Below are 22,529 nucleotides of genomic sequence, written 5' to 3'. Positions count from 1 at the left end.
CCTGAAATCATGAACTGAGCCCAAGGCAGATGCTTAACTAACTTAGCCCCCCAGAGTTTCTTTTCTAGCCAGAGATGACAACAGCAGCAGCAATAAGAACCATTTTATAATCATGTCCAGGTAATGTATCAGGCGCTTTCAGGAAACCTTATCATAGGGCTCATATTATAACAAATCTGTAAAATAGATATTATCTTCATTTTATAGATGAGGTAACTGCCAGCTCAGAGATAGTAGGGAACACACCCTAGGCTCCACGCCAGCTTGGTGATAGAGGTGCACGACTCCTGTAGTTTTGATTACTGGCAGGCTCTCTTGCCCACTCCCCCGGATCGAACACAAACTTCCTCCAGAGGGAAGGAATTGGCTAGAGTCAGCCCAGAATCCTGGGCATGGATTTTTCTCATTTCCTTTTTCTGTGGCTTCCCTAAACTAAGTACTTCTTTGGATAGCCATGGATGTTTGACCAGCTCAAGTCCCAGACTTTTTCTTTTCTGAGTATCCCCATCCTGCGTTCCACGATGTGTGATGATGGTGATGGTCAACTCTCCCGTGTCCTCACTGGCTGCCAACAGTTGCCCAGGTGTGGGATTTTAGGACACGGTAGCAGACTCAAAGGGCAGTATTGGGGGCAGACAGTGTGATGGAGAGTGTGATGACCTTTAACTTGGAACATGTAGTCCACCACCTACTGTTCATACAGATAGAGCCTTCCCCAGGTTGAAGCTTGACTGTGTTATGATCTTTATAAAACTCATCTTTGATGGCGAGATGGCCCGGGTCTTGTTCCCAGGTATATTTAGTTTCATGGTTCTGATCTGTCCTGCAACCTTCTAGGACCACGGGCCAGTCACTTAACTGTTGCAGCTTTACTGTGTGGAAGTTTGCGGGGACCGCAGATGCACCCGCCTGAATTACTGGAATGCTGTGCCATGTGTGTCTAAGTGTGGTCGCTGAGCCCTGGGCATTCTTACATTTATGTGGGAATAAATTGTTGGCTTTATCGTGCGGATACAAATGAGAACAGGAAAATACGAATTTCAGCAATTGGGGGCACCAAAAGGTTTAAGAACTAAAGTAACTTGTGCAGTTTTCACAGATTGCTTTCAGCAATGTCTAAAGAGGAAGACCTGGGGGCTCTTTGTGTCATTGATAAAAGCTCCACAAAAATACCAAAGCAGTGTGGGATTCTTTTCTCTCCTGCTCCATCCTCTTGGACTCTGCCTACAGGTCCCTGACTCAAGCGCTTCGTGTTCTGACGTTTATTGAGTTAAGACGAAGTGCAGTGCTGTTAACACCACACAGTTCCGAGGTGATCCGGCTGCCCCACACCGCAGCGTACTCATCTGTCGAATGGGATTCTCAAATGGGTTGTTTTAAGAGTTGAATAAGAAACTATTTGTAAAGGTCTGGCGCATGGTTGGAATCTAGCAAATGTTTGTCCCCGTCTTGTACCTCCAGCTGATCACTGCTTCCCCAGACTAGCTCCAGAGCACTTGGCCGGTGCATCTGACCGCTTCTCGACGCTGCTTTTCTCACTTGGCTGTGCAGTCTAATTACCCAGGGGCTGCACAGCAATCCAGAATTTCTGGGGATAGACTCCGGCATCAGTATTTTTAAAAAGTTGCCCCCATAAATTGTACTACTGTAAAGACAAAATCGAGACCACTTCTGTATAGAGTTTACTTTTAAGTTTTTTTTATCATTATTATTATTATTATTATTTAATAGGCATTAACTACTTAAGACCTCCTTTGAGACTGGGATCATTAAGGGCGAGACTGTATTTCACTAATAGGTATACCAGTAAGTTAGGCAGCAGAATATTCTAGTTTATGACTAACTCTAGGTTTCTCCCTTCCTGCACTGTCCACGACTATGGCCACTAGACACATGTGGCTCTTTAAATTTAAAATTACTAATGTCAAGTTTAGAACTCACTTTCTCACTTACACTTGCCATAGTCCAAGGGCTTGAAAGCCCACGTGTAGCTAGTGGTGACCATACTGGACGCCCTTCTGCTATAGAGTATTGCTGCCATTGCAGAAAGTTCTGTGGGACAGGGTTTAGTAGGCATTTTGGTAGAGAAGCCAGTGGGAGTTTCTCAAAAAACCTCTTGTTCAGATAACCCAACAGAGTGAAGCCCTTCCCCCTTTGCCTTACCCCTAGCTTTATCGGATTCTTTTGACAAGATGTGGGGATGGAAAGGAACATAAACATCAGGGATCCTTTCAAACTGATTCCAGCCTTTAATCAGTTCTTGCCAGTTGGTTAAGCCAGGTGACAAACCCAATTCCCTTGTGCTGACAGCCATGATAATCAGGCACCTTCTTTGTTCATTATGCTATCTTTAACCCCAGCATTCTTATGCAGCCCCGCATTTAGTGATCGCTCACTGTGACGGCACACTAATGAAGAAATAAAACACACTCTCTGAGACTCATTCTTCTAGCCAAAGAGAGACTCTGCTCCACTGGTTTGTAAAATCAGGTTTTTGTTCACTTGGAGAACGATTAGACCAGGTGAATACAAGCAGCATTGGCTAATTTGGAAGGAAACCCCTAAGAAGTTCTTCAGACCATCTACACTGCTTGAGAACTTTGAAGCTTTGAAGGGTAAATAAACTTGATTTTTAGGAAGGCTTCTCTTAAAGCGTCTGGTTAAGGTTCACATAAGTGGCTGCTTGCGGATGAGGTATGGCTTCCAGAAGAGCATCATGAATATTTTCAAGAAAACGATACACACTTGTTAGAATGGAGAGTCAGAAAAGTGCTTCATAAGTACCAAGGGGTGTAGAAATCTCATGGGAGTCACCTGGGGGTTAGCAGAAGTCAGGTCTGGGGCTCGGCATTTTAGCCATGTTCCCAGATGCTGCTGATGCTGCTGGTCTGTAGAAGGTCTTCAGGTTACGTAAGGCTTTAGATCCTTCCCAATGGATGGCAGGAGACTGGAGGCCCTTTGTCCATGGCTATGGTTCAGTTCAATGGCAACTCTAGGACAATATTGCAAGGAGTGTGAATATTCTCCTTTGATGGAAATGCAATACTTCGTCTCCCAGAAGAAAACCCAGCCTGGTTCAGAGTTACATAATCAAAACCCCTCACCACGGAGCTTTGTTTATTTGTATTTTTTTTTCAAGACCCCACCAAGTTACTGCCCGAGACACCTGTATCCCTCAAGAAAGGTGCCGGTGGTTCTGTGACACTGCCCGAGAGGCAGACGCCAAGACTTCTCTATACACAGGGATGCCATTTAAGCTGACGAAGGCATTTTGATGTCATGAATCATTTCTTAGAAAGAATTTGAATGTGATTTTTAGTAATGAAATCAACATCCTTTTGCTCAACAGAGACCCAGCCCCACGCCCCCCCACTCCCCCGCAACACCTTCCCCTCTGCTTACCTTTCTGGGTAGTCAGGAATGTGGTCAGACAATCAGCAGTGTTGGGAGAATTCAGCCACATGCCTGTGCAAGAAGATTTGATTACCTTGGTTATTGAGTTGCTTGTTCCGTAATTATAGTGAGAAAGGTCTTCATTCCCCCCACCGGGAGATGGAACCGATGCTACAGTTAAGGGAACTTTCTAACCCCTTATTGTGGTTCAGAATGCACTAGAAAATTAAAAAAAAAAAAAAAAAGCCTTATAGAAGAAGTAAATTGGCTTTGTTTCTCTAGAGAGAAATAACAAATTTGTTATTTTGCCACCTTTTCTTCTGAGCACCAGGATGGTTTTCTGTATTTTTCAGTTGGAAATCTGTCCTTGTGCTTTTGGGTACTCTTGATTTAACTTGTTTGATGAAACTTATTAGAACCTCCTGATTGGAGCGCTCTGTAAATAAGAGATTATTATTTCAGATTGCCAACTTGAAGGACCTTCACAGATCTGTCTCCGAGTAAACGGCCTTGAATAATTCAGTCAGCTGTGCCAAACAAACAAAGAGTGATTGATTGATACTAAGACACGGCCTAAAATATTCCAAATTTGCAGCTTTTAAGACAATTCAGACTGGAGAAGCTTTGAGCTAATGAGGGCAAATTTACCAAGATCTATGACGAAAGGTCCTGATTTGAAAAAGCTTTCTGCAGGTTTGGGTTATCAAGAAATTGAAATAGCTTGGCTCCAAACAGCAAACATCACTTACTTGGTCTTTACATTTGCCTTTTGTAATTGAATTTAGTGCGCCATTGTATTTCCTCCAGAAAGTGTATTGTTTTAAAATTACCATTTCAGTTCTGTTACTCAAAGCCCTCACTTCTAATGCTTTCTGACAGTTATCAACATAATGAACCATAATGAAATGATGAGCAATCTTCAGCGGAAACCCAGTGTGGATCCCAGAGGTGCTGTGTGACTGTGTTGTTAAAATTTGAATGCAAATTAAAATAACATTGTCCTTACTTGTTTCCAAGGTCAGGAGAAGAGAGACTTCTTTTTTTTTTTTTTAAGTGCTTTAATTTTGGAAATCTCAACATCCATTTTCAAACAAGCCCTTGAAGGTGCCATTGATGTTTGATTCAGTTCTCTGCCCCAAAGATTTACATGCTTAACAGTCTGGCTAAAGGATTTGGGGAGGGATGTCTACCATGAGTCTTTGATGTATAAACCATAGCATCAAAGGCAGCCTTTGGTTTTAAGTAAACTACATTTTTTTCCCCACCCAAAAGCATAGTACTCTTTTCTCTAGACCTTCAAGTAACTAATAGTATACTGATGTGAGGTTGGCCAGTCTGTGAAATTGATCAATGAGAGCGTAGTTAGGTCTAGTGAAAGACTGGTTGGTACAAGTGAGGACAAAGGCCAAAGATGCCTGAAGTGTTCTTAATCCAAGTGTTTCAGGAGATCCTTTGATAGATTTCTTGCCATATCACATTTTATCATCCATGTAGTCAGTCATTTTAGTGAACACATTTTTATGAAAATTTTTTGGATCCTAGATTTCCAGGGAAATTTGTTATTTCACATCATTTATCAAATTTGTGCTGTGAGAATACCGTTTCATACTGCATTTCATTTGTCTTGGGATAAAAACTCAGACTGAGACACCAACTCCCCCATTGCCAGATTGTGTGACCGGGTTTTTAGTTCAGAATGTACAGTCTTGCTGCCTCCCTGGTGATCCATTGATAAGTAGATTAATATGCCTGCCCCTCAACCATATCAGACAGATAAGAACAATCTAAGATTTTGATGATTCAGATACAATCCTCAACAGGTTTCATTTTTAGGTGCTGCTTTGGTTAGATCTCAGTAGTTCGCAGGCTGACATCAGTGAGTGAGTGAGTAACCCACATTCTTGTCTCTTCTTTGCTGATTGCCTTTCAGTATTTTGACTAATAGGAAAAAAGCACCCCCAGAGAATCCAAGTGCATGACTCTCATCCAAAGACAGGAATACGGGGGAAAGGTCACCAAGTAATGCTTACTAGAAAGGACTGAATGGATCCCAGGCTGATCACTTGCCATTTGGTTGTTTGTAAAATTTAAAAAAATCTTTAGGATATTTAATAAGGATTAGGTACCATCTCGTTGAATTTGTTTTATTTATTTTTTTGAAGATTGATTTATTTGAGAGAGAGCACACACAAGTGAGGGAAGGGGCAGAGGGAGAGAAAGAATCTCAAGCAGACTCCCTGCTGAGCTGGCTGACATGGGGCTCGATCTTGGAACCCTGAGATTGTGATCTGAGCCACAATCAAGAGTTGGCCAGTTAACTGACTGATCCACCCAGATGCCCCAAATTATTTGTTTCAGACCAACGCTATTCTAGGCTTTTCTTTACCCTCCAGCCTCTACTTCTCATTTTATACAGATTAACAGTCCAGTGTGGACATTTTATAGGGATTAATGGTATCATGTGGATTCAACTGGCAATCCATAGGTTTGAGGAAGGTGATGGATGTTTTCATGAGAGGCTTGAGTAATTTGCCAATGCCGTTTAGTCAGGTCGTTGTGATTTTTCCACCACTATGAACAGTTATGAGTGGCTTGTTATCAACTGAGCCCTGTCATTTCTGGATAGCTTTTTTGATACTGTTCATGGAAGTCATACAGCGGTTGTGCACAGCACGCTTCTATGAAATAGGGTCAGTTACACATTTTGCTCAGGTCCCCTGGGGTGAGCACTGGTTACCTTCCTTACTATCAGATTTTGCTTTTGTTCTGCCTGTGGCTCAGCAGAAGAAGAACTGAGGGAAGAGTCTTACTGCATAGATATGATTGCCCACTCCCACCCTCCCGGGACCTTCTCTCCCCCCCCCCCCACCCCAGGGAAAGAGCCTTTAGCAGAAACTTCCTAATTTCTCTCTTCAATAGAATTTGAGAGAGAGAGAGAAGTTACCAGAGAGGGGGTAACTCATCTAAGGCAAGCCCACCATCCAGGAAGTAATGCCAGCAAACTTCAGCATGAAGGAAGAAGGAAGGTGGGAGAAAGGGTGACTCGGGGGTGAAGTGAGAAAGTGAGGAATGTTCCACAAAAAATTCGTACTTGTGCTTTCCTTTTTTTCCTCCAGATTGCTTATGTCATTCTGACAGGGGCCATTATAGCTTCAGAATCAGGCATTCTGGTCATAATAGCTTTGCACATTTGGGTGATGTTAATTTGGGCGGCTCTGCTTAACGTTTTCTTATCTTTGTTTTGGTCATCAGATGGCTGAGGCTAATAAATAATTTTTGTCAGATTTTATTATGAGGAATTAAACAAGATAAAGTACGAAAAACCACTTTGCAAGAAATGTCAATTAATTCGCCGGCGAGCTAATTCTAAAGATCATTTTGGAAAAAAAAAAAAAATCACTTTTCTCAGTCTTCCACATTCTAGCTTCCTCATGGCTAGCTGGGAGTTTACTTTTAAAAGTACTTCAGCCATCAGCTAGTCATCTTAAAATAAATAAAGCAAAACCTCAATTAACCCGGGAAGGACAAAGGTTTCCTGGAGAAGGAGGATGTTAAAATAGGTAGTGCCAAAATGGCAGCAAGAAGTTACCTTGATTGGAAGCCAAGACTTTTTCAGGGAGCAATAAGTGATTGATGCATCCAAATGGTTTTGTTTTTTATTTTAATAACGGGCAGTTACGCTTTGACTCTCTTCATCATTAAAACACACAAACTGCCATGAGCAAAGGTTAACGCACCATCCATCGATCTCAGGAGGGGAATCCCCGAACAGCAGTCTTTATGTAAACTAACCCACAGCAGTGAGGAGAGGGAAAGCAATTAATGGTGGCAACATATACAACTGTCCAGGGCGGGGGGAGGCGTGGGCTTCATTTCCATCAAAACCTACAACCCCAACTGTTGACTCTGCCCTATAGCCAGTCTTTCAGCTGGAGAGAGATTAACATAGGCTTATCTGGAGGGTTGGAGGGTTTTCCAGCGGAGGCACTGAAGTATTATTGACAATCCCAAAGTTGTGCATGATTAATGAAGCCTTGTGAAGTGAAACTTGAGACCCACGGCACCTCTTCCTCAGAAGATCTGTCTTGTACTGGTTGCCTTGGCGTTTCGGGAGGGTGACAGTAGTAGCATGTGAAGAAATTGATCATTTAAGAGTCAGGTTTCTGCCCATGTTACTTTCCACATCCAGAATTAATTTCATGACCCAGACATTGAATTTTAAAATGGTGATTAAAAATCCGTTACGTATTAAATGTCTGCGATAGCTCTGGAAGCCACTCTTTCTAGGAGCCCAGCTACTTTTGTTCTCCCCTCAACTGCCCCATTGCTTTGGTTGGACATTTGAATTTGTTCACCTTCTAGCCTGTGATTGTCCTTTTTTTTTTTTTTTTCTTTTTTCTTTTTGCGGGGGAATGTGCTTTTGCAACACACACAAGTGCTATGGTGGTGATGCTTCTGTGGAATGAGCCGGACTGGGTTACGGAGTCGTCATTAATTCGCTTATTTGTCTGGCAGGTACCTAATGAGGGTCTGCTGTATGTTTGGCATCTTCCTGAGGGCTCGAGATACTCTCACGAACCAGAAAAAAATATTTCTGTTTTCTAATGGGAATATAAATAATAAATAAGATGATTTAAAATTCTCACAAGAAAGAAAAAAGAATGTTGGGGTTAGCACACGGTGGGGGAAAGGGGAGCATTTCACTTTGCAGGGAGTGGTCCGGAGGGAGAAGGGGGGATCTGAGCTGAGACCCCCCCCCCCCCAAGGAGTAAGGAGGCAGCTATTGAACAAGTCAGGGCAGAGAATTCCTGGCAGGGTACCAGGTCTAAACTATGAGTTGTATGTCTAGAGTTGTGCTAAAAATGGGTATTTTCAAAATGATTTTATTTATTTATTTATTTATCTATCTATCTATCTATCTATCTATTTATTCAGAGCTTAGGTGAGTGGGGGGAAGGATGGAGGGACAGAGAGAAGAATCCCAAGCAGATTCTGGGCCAACTGTGGAGCCCCACATGGGTCTTGATCGCACATTCCTGAGATCATGACCAAAGCCAAAATTATGAGTCGGCGGCTTAACCTGACTGAGCCACCCAAGTACCCCAATAATGGGTACTTTCAGCTTGATTTCTTTTTCCCCTTGGCTCTAGAGTCTGTTCGTACTTTCACAGTTGTTACAAGAAACAGCAGTTTCAGGCTGCTGTGGCGTATTAGACCACGTGTCCATTTGGATTCAGACCCTGCAGCAGAACCCACTTCTAGCTGCAGTGATCACAGCTCTACCTCCCCCCTGCCCCCCATGTTTTACTGAAGTTCCAGTTGCTTTCTATAAGAATGAAAAAACGAGTTTAATCAGACTTGTGGTTTGGAGGCGGGGTGCCTAGGGAGCACGTAGTTTAACCTTGACTTTCTATGGAAAGTCCTCCTTCACATCAGAGGCATTTTAGGACTTAGGTTTGGTGTTGGCTGGTCCCTTTCCAGTGACCTTATTAAAGTAAGAGTCCTAGAGATTTCATGTGGCTGTGTTAACATTGGTTCTCCTGCATGGGGCTGCTTTAAAGCCTCACATAAGCCAGTAAATGTGTTCTCTGAACTACTCAGGAATTACACTTCAGTCTGATACACAGGAGGGAAGAACTAAGATATGTAGAATTGCTGGAATTTTCTTTTATACTTCGAATATCGCCCTTCTTAAATGTCACATTCACTCAGCTTCTCCAGATAGTATGTGCTTTCTTTCTGGAAGGTTGTCTTTTCCCAGAAGAGAGCACATGCTGGGTTAAGGAAGATCAAGCTTCCTTTTATGATATCTCATGATATGATATTTTATTACATGATATGATAGCCCTTTGCTTTTGCTGTAATTTGGCTACAGCTTCTTTGGGACTTCATCCTGTCAGACTGCTGTCAACTGAATGCATCTTGACATCCCACCAGAAAATAATAATTACCCATTGTAGCACCTTTCACCGGTGCCTGCTGTGCTAGAGAGGAAGTATTTCACACCAGCGAAGCAAATGGATGTTCATTCAATTTATCCACAGTGGCAGGAATACAGCGCCCCATTTCTTTCAGAGCACTGAGAAACTCAAGAAATAGGCCATAATATTTCACATATTTTATTTCTTCCTGAGTCAGTGAAGGTAGATGTAACTTTCCCCTCAGAAGCCAAGGGCTGTCTGAGGGTGTAAATCAGGAGTTCTTGGACTGAGCTGCCTACATAGGTTCAGAGTGTGCTGGAAGTCTCTAGAATTAACGTGCTAAATTATGACGCTTCCTCTGAGCATCTTTTTGAGGGGAGGGTACGTTGCTCCCCAAAACTTGTCAGCCTCTAGGGTTGGCAAACTCTAGCCCGAACGCCAAATTCAACTGCCCTCGGTGTTTGCAAATATAATTTTCTTGGGGACACAGGCACATTCGTTTGTTTCCGTGTTGTCTCTGGCTGCTTTCGGGGTACAGTACAGCGAAGAGTGGAATAGGGGCCGCAGAGAACGTATAGCCCATAACGCCTGAAATACTGACTCTCCATCAGGTTCTTCACAGAGGAAATTTTGTTGAATCCTGCTGTAAAGGATTCGTAGGTTAAGGAATATTGCATTTGACTTGAGAGCAGAGCCATTATTATCTAGGCCACTAAATTATATTTAAAATGTGACGGGCATTCTAAACATGAGAAATTTAAAAGACTTTAACGTTCTAGCCCCATTCTTGGCAGCAGAAAGGGATTTTAATACGTGAATTCCAAAGAAGTTAAAAAAAAAAAAAAGTAAAGGAAGGACATTTATTTTTCCTTACATAGTCTTTAGAATTTGATTGATTTGTCTTTAAAAATGTCTTAATTTTGATGATAAAAATAAAATGTGAAGGGAAACTGTGGTTCTTTAAAGGCTAATAAGGAAAATATTAGCCTGCCTTTGAAAATGAAAAATTTTTTTCAGATACGAAGTTTTTCCACAGCTTCAAACCTGAATAAACCATCATCTGGAACCAAGATGGGGAAAGAAAGTCAGAATAACCAATCCTAAATTAGCAAAATTTGATTGATGGAGCCCACATTGTTTTCATTTTATTTTTTTAAATTTTTAAAAGATTTTATGTATTTGAGAGAAAACAGAGAGCGAACATATGGGGGGAAGGGGCAGAAAGAGAGAGGGAGAAGCAGACTCCCCACTGAGCGGGAAGCCCATGCGGGGCTTGATGACTCATGACCTGAGATGAAGGAAGATGCTTAACTGACTGAGCCACCCAGGAGCCCCTTTAAGATTTTACCTTTAAGGAATCGCCACAGTGTGGAGCTTGAACTTGCAACCCTGGGATCAGGAGTCTTACACTCTACCAACTGAGCCAGCCAGGTGCCCCACGGAGCCCACATTTTATACTCCCAGCCACACTGGCTGGTAACGGAGCTATAAAAATGCTGAGGGCCAGCAGAGAGTCTGCTCTGTGCCTCCTGTGCTCAGCCATGTTTGGCTTCCTTCAGGCTTTCCTTCCCTCAGATTTCCTGCCCTCCCCTCCTCCGTTTATCCAGGAAAGCATCAAAATGAATCAGAGTTCTTCTTTCCTCCATCTTTGAAAGCAGGTGACAAATAGTAAGTGCCTGCTGAATACATGAAAGCGTGCACAAGTCCCTCCTAATAGGAGTAAGCACAGGATATGACACATAGCCCGACTGAATCCTCCCAAAGTATTTTTAAAAACGGGACGTCGAATTAAACTAGGTACACCGCGATACTCCTTTACTGGGCTTAATACTAATGAGTCTCCATGGGAAGAGCTGACTATTCCAGCTTTAGCTCAGGGATGGCTGTATGTATTCATTATTTTTATATGTATATTTTTATTAATTCATCATAATTAATACCCAGTACCGTAGGTAGTGGGCCTCAGACACTCTAGAGGACTTTGTGAGTTTTCTGTCTAGACGTTCATTCATTCGTCGGCTCCTCAAACGTGTTGAACTTGCTCTGAACAGGGAATCAGGGGAGACACTGGGAAATGATGAAGACATCAATGGTCTTGAAGAGCACATCTAACGGTGATACATACAGATGTGTAGTGTATGTCTGCTTAGCAGGACCCCATCGCATTTTCCAGACAGAGTAAGACATAGAAATAAATGAAATGTGGAACAGTTGTATAAGCGGGATTGCAGCCGATCCTACATAGGGGCTAGTAGTGAGAAGTTTTGGGAAGGACAGAATCCTGCCATGCACACGACCTGTAAGTTCCCTGATGCTATCCGATCAGTAGATATGATCTCAACATGGCGACTAGAAAATTTAAACAAGTGGTATGATTATCCCATTTTGTTTTAGATCTCATATTTGTAATTGGAGACTTTCTTGCAGTTGAACAGATTTCTGATGAAAAAGGCACAATCACTTTTCAGAAACTTAACTTGTTCCCAAATATCCAGATACACTACTTACGTAAACAGAAGACAAGATAATCGGAGATTTAAATTTTTTCCTCCTGGATTCCTTGTATTTACTGAGAGAGCCCATATAATGCAGAACACTGTTTTCTTTTCCTGATAGCCATTTCTACAAATAATGGTTTTAAGGCACAGCTATTAATATTAAGTATGACTGCTGGGTCTGGCTAGACTTTTGGTTGTATTAAAGTATGTCCTTTCCTTGTCTTGAGAATACAGTCTTTTCTGAAGAAAAGATGGTCCCTCCTTATAAAGGAAATATGTTCATGATCTTTTAATTGACACAAGTTTAAAAAAAAAAAAGAAAAGAAAAGAAAACCACGATCCCAGAAACAAAACACAACCACCATTAAGATTTTAATTTATAAATCATGAGCCCTTTCCCAGGCCTTGGCAGAACACCATTATAATCGTCCTGGGTGGGCATTTTTCCCTCTGCCTCTCCCCTACCCCGCCAAAAAACCCACCAAACAAAACTGTGCTCTTGTCCAGTTTTGAAGCCTATATAACATCCCTCCCTATGGCAGCAACACATAAAACACATGCATTGCAATTCACCAAACCACTCACGGAGGGATCACTGAATTTGAACTTGCCTTGTCCTGTCTTTGCTCCTTCCTTTAGCATCTACTTCAGGGGTGTCTTTAATAAGACTCACTGCCCAAAGGAAGGAGGCTGTTCCAGGCTACCACTGGTTCTGGTCCAGCCTTCCATTTTGGAATCCTGCGTCATCCCTCCCCTTCCCCGACCCCCTCCGCCAGCACCTCGCCCCCACAGGGCAGTGTTCTATGTCTGAGTCCTGTGACCATTTCCTTTTCTGCTCCATTTCTTCTCCGCTTAGACACTGCCATGCCCCGTCCTACATACTAATTAACTGACTTTTTGCTTCTGCATTGCTTGATTCATTGTGTCACATTTTCCCATGTGAAAGTGGTCCAGGAACCTTGGCAAGGAGGTTAATGGATTTAAGAGTCACTCATATTTAACTCTGGAAGTCACAGCAAAATAAGAACCCATGGCTGACCCATTTTATAAACCACGCTGTGGTCAGCTTTAGTGGCAGACCGCTAGTGGATTTCACCGTGGTGGCAAACCTATCTAGAATTTGAGCGGGATTGAAATACACCTTCCCTTTCCCTACCTTTACATCTCAAACTTTAGCTGAAACTACCGATTTTGGTATTATACCTTTGATGGGGAATACCCATAGGGGAGTGGAAATAACCTTAGAGTGGGAGTACTTTTGGATTTTAGTCTGATTTTGACACTCAGTTGCCTGAGATTTCAGTATTAGTATATCCATTTACTGGATCTCAGTTCCTGCATCTTGAAAATGAAGTTATGTGACCAAATGATGCTTAACATCCTATCTGTCTGTAGGACACTGATTTTAAATAACTTCATTTATTCATTAACCATTTACGTATCTTTATTATAGTCCAGTCAGTGTGCTAGGGACCATACGTATAAATTTGAAACCTAAAGAAGAAATACATTTGCATTTTCTTCTTGCAGACTTCTATGGGGGTAATCTTTTAAACACACTCTTAACAACATGGACGGGGAACAGATCTCAAAACTGAGAGTGGTTGTTGGTAATTAGTCTCAGGGGGAGATAGGGAGTTCTGCCTGCTTTGTGAGTCTTCAAGTAAATGCTAAGAAGAGAAATGGAGGGTGGGTTACCCTATTCAGTGTTACCACCAAAATCCTTTAGCCATTCATCAGCATGAGCTAAGTAATAAATATTGTGTATGGCTCCTGATGAATAGGTTACCTCTTTCAATTCCTTCTCAATGGCTACTTTGGGACAACACATGCTATTATGGTTGACTAGCTAAAGCTTCTTCCCAGTTCGTACAGGCCTCTATTTAACTTCCTTTAACTGATGAACACGAAACATCTCCCTCAAAGCTGTCATTGCAGGTAAATTAGAAATAGAATAAATATGGTGAGCGAGAAACTTCAAATGTTCATTAAAACTCACTCTGGTTCTTTTTCTGCAAGACCAGAATGGGAAAGAGGAAGGAAAAGAAAGGACTTTCCATGTGTTCCATTGAGTAGGTATTTTTCATTAGAGTGTGGCAGGTGTCTCTGCAGCCTTTGGAAGTGGCTCAGACCAGGAACATGCCCTCCCTTCTCCTACCCGAATTCTTCTCCTTGAAAGCAGCGTGTGTGACAAGTTCTTGGCATGTGGAAACAGCAAGAAACAAGAAGGTTCGGCATGGCTCTCTGGTCCTTTTATTTATATATTTATTACTGTCTTTAAAACCAACCACTGTGTTGTTTGCAGTCAGTTGTTCTGTTTCAAAACAGCCACCAGCATCATTCCCATTTCATAAACTCTTTGATGCTGGTGGGAATGAGTATGCTTAAAAGGGCCCCGGTGCGACTTTGGGCCGCTGAGGGGCATGATGAGGCCCGGGAGCCTTTACGTAATCTCTGCCTCAAGTTGGGATCTCCCAACAGCTGTACCTTTGACATCTCTGCAGCCAGGTCACACCAGTTCCCACGAATTACCTCGAAAAAGGTGAACTCTCGACTGCTGTGTTGAACCGAAGAGCCTGCCTCTCCAGACAATTCAGTTAATTTTATTCCACCTTGAGGACATGCTGCACTTAGGAACCATGATAGATCTTCAAAAGTAGTACATTAACTGTTCCTTTCCCAGAGTCCCACCATGGCCCTGGATCCTAGAATCACATTCATATGCCTGTTTTCAGATGATGAGATAAAACTAGATAAGTTCTGGTATTTTCCTGCCACTTCAAAGAGAAGCCTGCACTCGAAGCCCATTTGATGTCGAGATGCACGACATCTCCGAGCGGCAATCAGTGCTACTGTTGTTCGCACAGGATTGAGAATGACATACAGGCAGCCTTCTTTCATGTGGTTCTTTGAAAAAGATCTGTTTTTGTGGGGTAATTTGCTTTCTGCTTTCTTTGCCACATGGGCCCACCTTACCTCCAGAGAATAATGTAAACTCTGAGTGATTCCAAGAGGATAGTTTTAGTTCTTGGTGTAATAATCTGTGTGTGTCTTTATTTCTTTATTTCTTTTTTTCTTTTTTTTTTTCTAGGCCCACCATCTGCTCCCCTCAACTTGATCTCGAATGTCAACGAGACGTCGGTGAACTTGGAATGGAGCAGTCCTCAGAACACAGGTGGCCGCCAGGATATCTCCTACAATGTGGTGTGCAAGAAATGCGGAGCTGGTGATTTCAGCAAGTGCCGACCCTGTGGCAGTGGGGTCCACTATACCCCACAGCAGAATGGCCTGAAAACCACCAAAGTTTCCATCACTGACCTCCTGGCTCACACCAATTACACATTTGAAATCTGGGCGGTGAATGGAGTGTCCAAGTATAATCCCAGCCCAGACCAGTCAGTGTCTGTCACCGTAACAACCAACCAAGCAGGTAGGAACAAGATCTCCTTTGTTATATGATACAAATTTTTTCCGGGGGTAGGGGGGAGATGCTTATGTTGGTATCCATGAATGATATTAAAGTTCTACAATTGAAGTAGAATCACACGGATCTAATTATAAACCCATGAGCTGCTCTGTCATACAAAAGATACTTGGAAGAACGTGCATTCACTCGCAAGTATTTTTTTGGGGCACCAGCTGCCTAGCATGACCTATACTAAGTGGTGGTGATTCGGTGAGATTAGAAGACAGTGTCTGATGGGAAGGGGATGGTAGTCTGGTCAGCCGGGTCACTCCATGTTGGACTTCTCTTGTAAGGGATTCCTATCAGCCATGTTGATCACAGGTCCATGGTTGGACATCAGAGCATTTAACAGATTATTTTGGATCATAAAATTGATTTTTACCAAGGCAGAGTGCTAGGTCGGCATCTGCTGCCTTTCCAGCCAAAGCATCCATGGCTATTGTTTGGATCTTGTTTGGTCTTTTAGAAATTAAAAAACATATCTGGACCTCTGCTAGAATCATCATGTAAATCTACAAGCAGTAAATAGTTTAATGGGCATTCTGTGTGGTTTGACGACGTTTTCCTGAAAACGCCTACTGGTTTTGCAGCCACTTCCATAGTTGAATCCATAATTGACATGTGGGGGAAAAGAGTTCGTTTTCCCGGTATCCGGGGTTGCTTTCCACTTATAACTCTGTAGATGTGAAAACATCCTCTGTTCACAAAGAGTTTCCGCTGAGTTGTAGAACTGTCACAAAGTCTTGGATATTGGATTTTTTTTTTTTTTTTAAAGATTTTATTTATTTGTCAGAGAGAGGGAGAGAGAGCAAGCACAGGCAGACAGAATGGCAGGCAGAGGCAGAGGGAGAAGCAGGCTCCCTGCCGAGCAAGGAGCCCGATGTGGGACTCGATCCCAGGACGCTGGGACCATGACCCTGAGCCGAAGGCAGCTGCTTAACCAACTGAGCCACCCAGGCGTCCCGGATATTGGATATTTAAAAGCGCAGATCACAGTGTGCATTTCTAGGCTCCAGCTCTCGACCCCCTCATGCCCGGTCCTCCCCTGAAAACGTTTCCACGCTTTCTCGCACTCATTTTCCACCCTGGATCTCTGCTGGCTCCTTGTTAGTTATTTCTGCCGAGTTAAAGGGGAGTAGGAGAAAAGAACTGTGGTTTACTCTTTCATGAGGCTCTTAAGAGCAACAAACTTCGCTGGAAAAGGATTATAAATTGCCCGCAGCCCTGTCCCCTCTCACTGCACTTCCCTCTTATATGAATGTTTCAGTAAGTGCACTCGATGGTTAAATATATCTATATTAATTGATCCTACAGTGAAAAGGATTCCAGCGTCCCAACCTAAAGTCATTATTTTTCTGCTGTGCCTTGAACTCTCTAGAATAAATACAAAGTTATGACGCGGGCAAGATTTTAAGCTGGAGCTAGAATGGCAGATGTGACCGGAGGGCAGTTTCAGCTACACAAACGCAACCAGTCTTTTAAAATACGCGGCGTGAACAGATCATCTGGTTATGCTTTTGTCTTTCATATCTGCACTTACAGGTGGTGAGCGCTGTTCATGGTATTCGGTTTTATTTTTTTTTACAAAAACTAGTATGATTTTAGGAGGTTGTGATAGTATCACGAGTACTCTGTCTTTGCCAGCTTTTTATTATTTCTTTTTTGGAAATATTGCCCATAGATGTTGGGAAGACATATTGGTGCTACTAGTGTCTCTGAGTTAACGAAGCCAAGCTCTGTCCACCCGCTGAAGAATCTGGTTTATGAGTCAATCAGTATTCTTATGTTCAGCCTATGTACTTACCCTCAAACACATCACTACTTCGTGTTCTTAACGGATTTAAAAGTAGGAAGGTACCTTTTGAGGCTATACAAGGTGAAGTCATTCTCTTTGGCAAAGAACAGCCTCTGGGAGACGTGCTGAGGACAGGCTTGGCTCCCCCAGATTTGCGGGGAGGAGTATGGCTATGACTCTCTATATAATACACGTAAGAATTCAAGCTATTGGATTATGCTAGCTCCTACCAGGCCAGAAAGCCCAAGAAGCGCAAAGAAGGAAGGCTAAAAAAAAATCCTCCAAAGGAAGAAAATGTGCAAAAAACGTTACAAGAGAGGCAGGAAGAAAGTCCCACATTTTTTTAGAAATGTAGGTATAATTCTTTGAGCTCTAACAGAAACGTGGACGGGGAATTCCTCTGACACAGTGAGGTTGTCTCTGCTGTGGCTGAGTAGCCCTGCCAGGAGGTTTGTTGAACAGGACAAAATTCCAGCTCCGTATTTTAATTTTCATGAAGGGTAATGCTGGGAAGCTGTTCAAAATTAAAAATAAATCTTTCAATAGGGAGACCTCCTATGTGGTCCGCCAGAAAGCTTTCGCTTCTCTGAGAGTTGTACATGTGCGACGCACTGCCTCATTATCCTGCTATGATTTGGAGGTCCCTAATTCAATATCAGTGGAATAGTTTATCTTTGATGAACAAACCCGATTCTTCATGGTAGGGCAAATTAATAACGTGGGCCAAAACTCTGGGTGAATGTAGCAACCATAAACTCTATCAAAGCTCCCCTAAGCATATTTACATACACACAATTATATTCTAATTGAACTTGTTCCTATCATTTCATTAAACTAAATTCCTTAGGGACTTTATAGACAATGATGGCTCGTTGTGGAAGGAATACATAGAACAAATGATTGTTAGCATTGCTACCTGAAAGCCACAGTTTCACGGCTGTCTGGTTTTGCCCAGTTTTCACGGGGTTCTTTCTTGTAACTTATTTAACAAACAGACACAGACCCTCCTGGGGTACCTGGTTTTATCACCACCACCTCTGAGACTCTCATGGCTGAACAGGTTTGTGAAGGTGACCTGACTCACCCAAGCTAATGTCTGGGCCAGTACCTGAAACCCGGGAGCACCCTCCTCCTCCCTGTTCCCGAAAGGACAAAGTTGCTTTCTTTTACAGTGATTGGATAATTAGTAGCATCCCTGTGTGCAGCCTGGCGTGCTCCCCATTGGTGAAACCAGACTTGGAGTAGCTGGGCACGGAAATGGTCTTTTGACGAGGCTTTGATCATTTAGTTGTGGAATGTGGTGTGAATGGGCCGGTGTTCTCACATGGTCATTTAAACCATTCTAATCCAAATCATATTGTTGAGGTCTTAAGAGGTAAATAACATGCTTTTCCTCCCCCTCCCGAGTTCAAACCCAGTTGACACTGGAGCCAAGACAAAGGGAACTCAGGATGTCAGCTTTATTGCTGATCCTCTGATTGAAGGATGTAAGCTTTATTTCTGTGGCCAGAAGGGCTGGTTCTAATGACATTTGCTGGGGGGTCACCCAGAGACTAGCTCAGCTGGCTGACTACAGGCTCCCCACAAGGAGAAAGACTGTGCTATGGAAGTTGTTCAGCCTGGACAAGTCTGTAGGTGTGGAGAGCAGAGGGGGTGTAGGACTGCTCCCATCGCCACCCCTGGGCACCCCCCACCCACCCCATGCCAAGAGTTGGAAGGAGCAACGAGCAGCGGGAAGGCAGGGGTGAAGGTAGGAAGCTCCACAGAAGTCACCTTTGGAAAAGAAGAGATGAGGAAAAGGCAATTCGTCCCTACCCTGTCACTTTCCTGTGTTACCTTCTAGGAGGTGCAAAGGGAAGTTCCATGAGAAAACATGTTCGCCCTCCTCTATCTAACATCCCCCAGCGACCGCTGTGTTTTCCATTTAGGAGGAGATGGTTCTGGTGTTTGTGAAAAATGAGCAAGCAGACTGCTGGGTGATTTGTTTTCTCAATGGCTTTTCTTTGGTTTACTTTTCCTTAAGTGGACCATCTCGGGCAAATGAATACAGGACATGTCACTGGGACAGAGAAATGCTGTATAAATGAAACAAGGTGTTCCTGGCCAAGCAACACAACCGTGAATAGTTTTGCTAAAAAAATGCTGAGATGGCAGCCCGCAGTAGATCTTACTATCACAAAGCCAGTTTGCACGTTTCCCTCCCTGAGTTCCCACCCCTGTCTACCAGCTCTGGGGCCGAGTCATACTTGAGGGTGTTTGGTTTATTTTAAATCATGATGAACTGCCATGGGTTGTCTTCCCTCCTAACCCTGAACTGCACCTGGGACAATTACACATGTACATATGTGTGTATGTACGCACATACACGTGTACGTAAACTCCACACCTAACATGGGGCTCAAACTCACTGCTCCTAGATCAGGAGCTCCAGGCTCTATCAACTGAGCCAGCCAGGCACCCAAATGATCACACTTCAGATTTTTATTTTGCAGGAGATCCTATTCTAGATACTTGACAATGAAATGGCATCTAGTGATCTCTCTTTGGCACAGCTGCAGTGTCCTAGTCACAAACATCTGTAACACACTGCGTTTGGAGGAGTTCAGATACTTGGTGGATTACATAATTGTTTGAACCTAGCTGATCTCTAAGATCTTTTCTAATTCTAAAAGTCTGTAATTCCAAGAATATAGCCATGGGCTATGAGCATGAAGAAGTAGGGCTTCTTCATGGCTGTTCAGAAATGGGCTCCAACAGCAATTTCAAGGATGGGGAAAAAATTCCAAATACTCCCACAGAGTTAGCAGAATGCACCTGAATCCTGCTTCCTCTCTACCTCCAAACCCAAACCTACCAAAGTCTTTTCTTTGAAAGGCGAAACAGTAAGCTAGCTGCATCACGGGGATAGTGAGTTGTTCAGCATGCATCCCTGGACATCTGTTAGTGTTGGGAGATATTTTTGGTTATCTCAGCTACGAGGGCCAGGACATCTAGTGGGTGAGAGCCGGGGATATGGCTAACCATCCTGTCATGCACAGGACAGCCCTACAGCAGAGTCATCTGGTTTGATGCGGCCACAGTGCCAAGATTGAGCAAGTCTGCTCTAGTGATACGTTTGATAAACAGATTTCATGACTTCATAGAAATGCCGACCTTCTAAGTGTTCCATCAAGATCCTGCCTTTGCTTGGTTCTGCTTCTCCATGCTGGGAACAGAATGCCCCCAACCCTGTCTTAGAGGATAGGCAGTTGGAAAAGGCCCCTTGGGACCTCTTGTGAAGAAACCCAGTTGCTTTACCACCGAGTGAACTGGTGCTGCTTGTTAGTTAGACTGGCCTTGTTCTCTAGGCTGGACAATTAAGACTGAAAGAAAATAGTACATTGATGGTGAAGTGACAGGACACCTCGACGGCATGCCGCCGCACAGTCCCTGGTAGATACTCAATACCCCTGTGTCAATTAACACATTTATTTATAGTAAAAACAGTGGACTCTTTATCAGGTAGCGATAAATTTAATAAAGCCAAAATAATGAGTAGAGAAAAGAAAATAACTAAGTGAAAGAGGCAGACTGTCTTTTACTACTCAACTGGTAGGTTCCCATTCTCTCTTTCTCTGTCATCTTTTAATTAGACATATTATGTTATTTGAGTAGGATAATGGAGAACAGTGGGAATTCTCATCCCCACTGGGTATAATTGCTACCTGTCTTCTACATGGTAAGAGGAAAGCTTCAGGGAGATGGTGGTAGAAAGGGAAACATCTTAGAGCAATTGAGTTAGGTAATGTGCACAATGCATGGTGGCACCAAATTTTGTGGGGTCTGAAGCTTAGACAACTTTTGTGTGATTTGAAAAAAAAAAAAATCCGACAAAATGATAAATATCAAATGAAGAAGAGGCTTCAGAAAGGGCCTTGGCAAATTTCTTTAGCTTCGGTGTGTATAATTCTTCTGTCTCTGATCAGATTGTAGGGAATGCAGTTGTCGAGTATGGGGCTCTTGTGTAATGATACCTACGGATAGAAAGGAACAGGAGGAAGGGAGAGAAGTCTGGAGGTCCAGTCTGACCTGGGGTGAGAGGCCTTGAAGAGCAAGGTCACCCTGGAGTGGGTCCTAAGCATAGCTAAGTGTAACAGGCAGCACCAGAGTGGCCTCAAATGTGGGTCGTGATCAAATTCACAGGCAGAAAGCACAGTCCTGGTGATTTTGGGGAATGGTAAGTAAAATACTAACCCAAATAAGATGTGACCAGAATGGAGGCTTTTCTGTAAGCTTGAAAAGGAAGGCAAGTGGAGTGAGGGGTGGGGAAGCTCTGTTGATGCTTTCAAAAGTATCCACTATCTGACTGTCAGTATGAAATATCTGACTTCTTTTAATGCCCTGATGCAGAGGTTGGCAAACTATACTACCAGGGGCCAAATCTTGATCCTCTGACAGGTGGGTACAACCCACTAAAAATGGTTTCTCTCTTTCAAAAGAATAATATTCTGCACCACTGGGAAATGCTAGACAATTCAGTTTTCAGTGTCCCTAGGGAAGGTTTCTAGGAACGAAGCTCCACGTCTTCATCCAGGTATCATCTGAGACGGCTTTCACAGGACAGCAGCAGAGTGCATGTCCTCCACAGCGAACATACTCACCATCTCACTCCTTGTGGAAAAAGGTTTGCCGACCCCTGCTCTGAAGTACTGCACTGAGAAAGAGCACGATTCAGGAAGGAGTCTGAGGGGATGTTGAGCGGCTAGGGTCATTTGTCACAAACCACCCTGGCCAAGGTTGTGATGGATTCTAACATTTAGGGCAATCTTACCTTCAGAATGGTTTTATTTTATGCAAAGATTTTTTATATTTATTTGATCTAGAGAGAACACAAGCAGCGGGATGCAACCAAGGGAGAGTCAGAAGCAGATTCCCCACTGAGCAGGGAGCCTGAGGCAGGGCTGGATCCGGGCACTGAGATCCTAACCCCAACAAAGGCAGACGCTTAACTGACTGAGCCACCCAGACACCCTTCAAAACAGTTTTAATATTTGGCAAGACACCTTCTGTTTTTAGAGATTTTTGACTATGTAAACACGGTTTCAGGGAATCAGGTCGAATTTCAAGCCTGCCTGCGCTGTCTTGTACCACGGGTCTTTTCCCAGTAGACACTCAGGTTTCAATAGAACGGGGAACGTGCTTAAGTGTTCTGATACGGCAGCGTTCAGGGCTCTTGAAAACGTGCATTCTGAGCAGTGTTGCAGGCTGGCTGGTGCTGGTAGCAGTTTTCTTCTTAAACAATCGTAGGCACTGCTCTTTGACATGGTCCCCTCGCCGAGATGATTTCTCGTTTACCTTTGGTTTCAAGTAAATCATGTCATAGTTTTCTTACTCCTAAGAAAGTCAAAGGAAAAACTCATGATGAAACTTGCTGAATATTAAATCAGAAATCTTTCTAAAGACATATTTTAAAATTC

The 22,529-nt window shown here is 43.1% G+C and overlaps 1 protein-coding gene across 4 annotated transcripts in view; it reads left to right on the top strand.

Moving 5' to 3' along the window:
• The window catches only part of EPHA4 (EPH receptor A4), a 143,644-nt gene that overhangs the window by 67,963 nt on the left and 53,152 nt on the right, over positions 1–22,529 (top strand). For all 4 annotated transcript variants that reach the window (XM_059393574.1, XM_059393573.1, XM_059393572.1 and 1 more), the window contains exon 6: positions 14,904–15,242. In XM_059393574.1, the coding sequence (XP_059249557.1) occupies positions 14,904–15,242 (339 nt within the window). The remainder of the gene's footprint in view (positions 1–14,903; positions 15,243–22,529) is intronic.

Source organism: Mustela nigripes, chromosome 3, assembly GCF_022355385.1.
Source record: "Mustela nigripes isolate SB6536 chromosome 3, MUSNIG.SB6536, whole genome shotgun sequence".
NCBI lineage: Eukaryota > Metazoa > Chordata > Mammalia > Carnivora > Mustelidae > Mustela > Mustela nigripes.
Note: the sequence above shows the minus strand (reverse complement) of the source record. Positions and strands in the feature narration are given on the sequence as shown.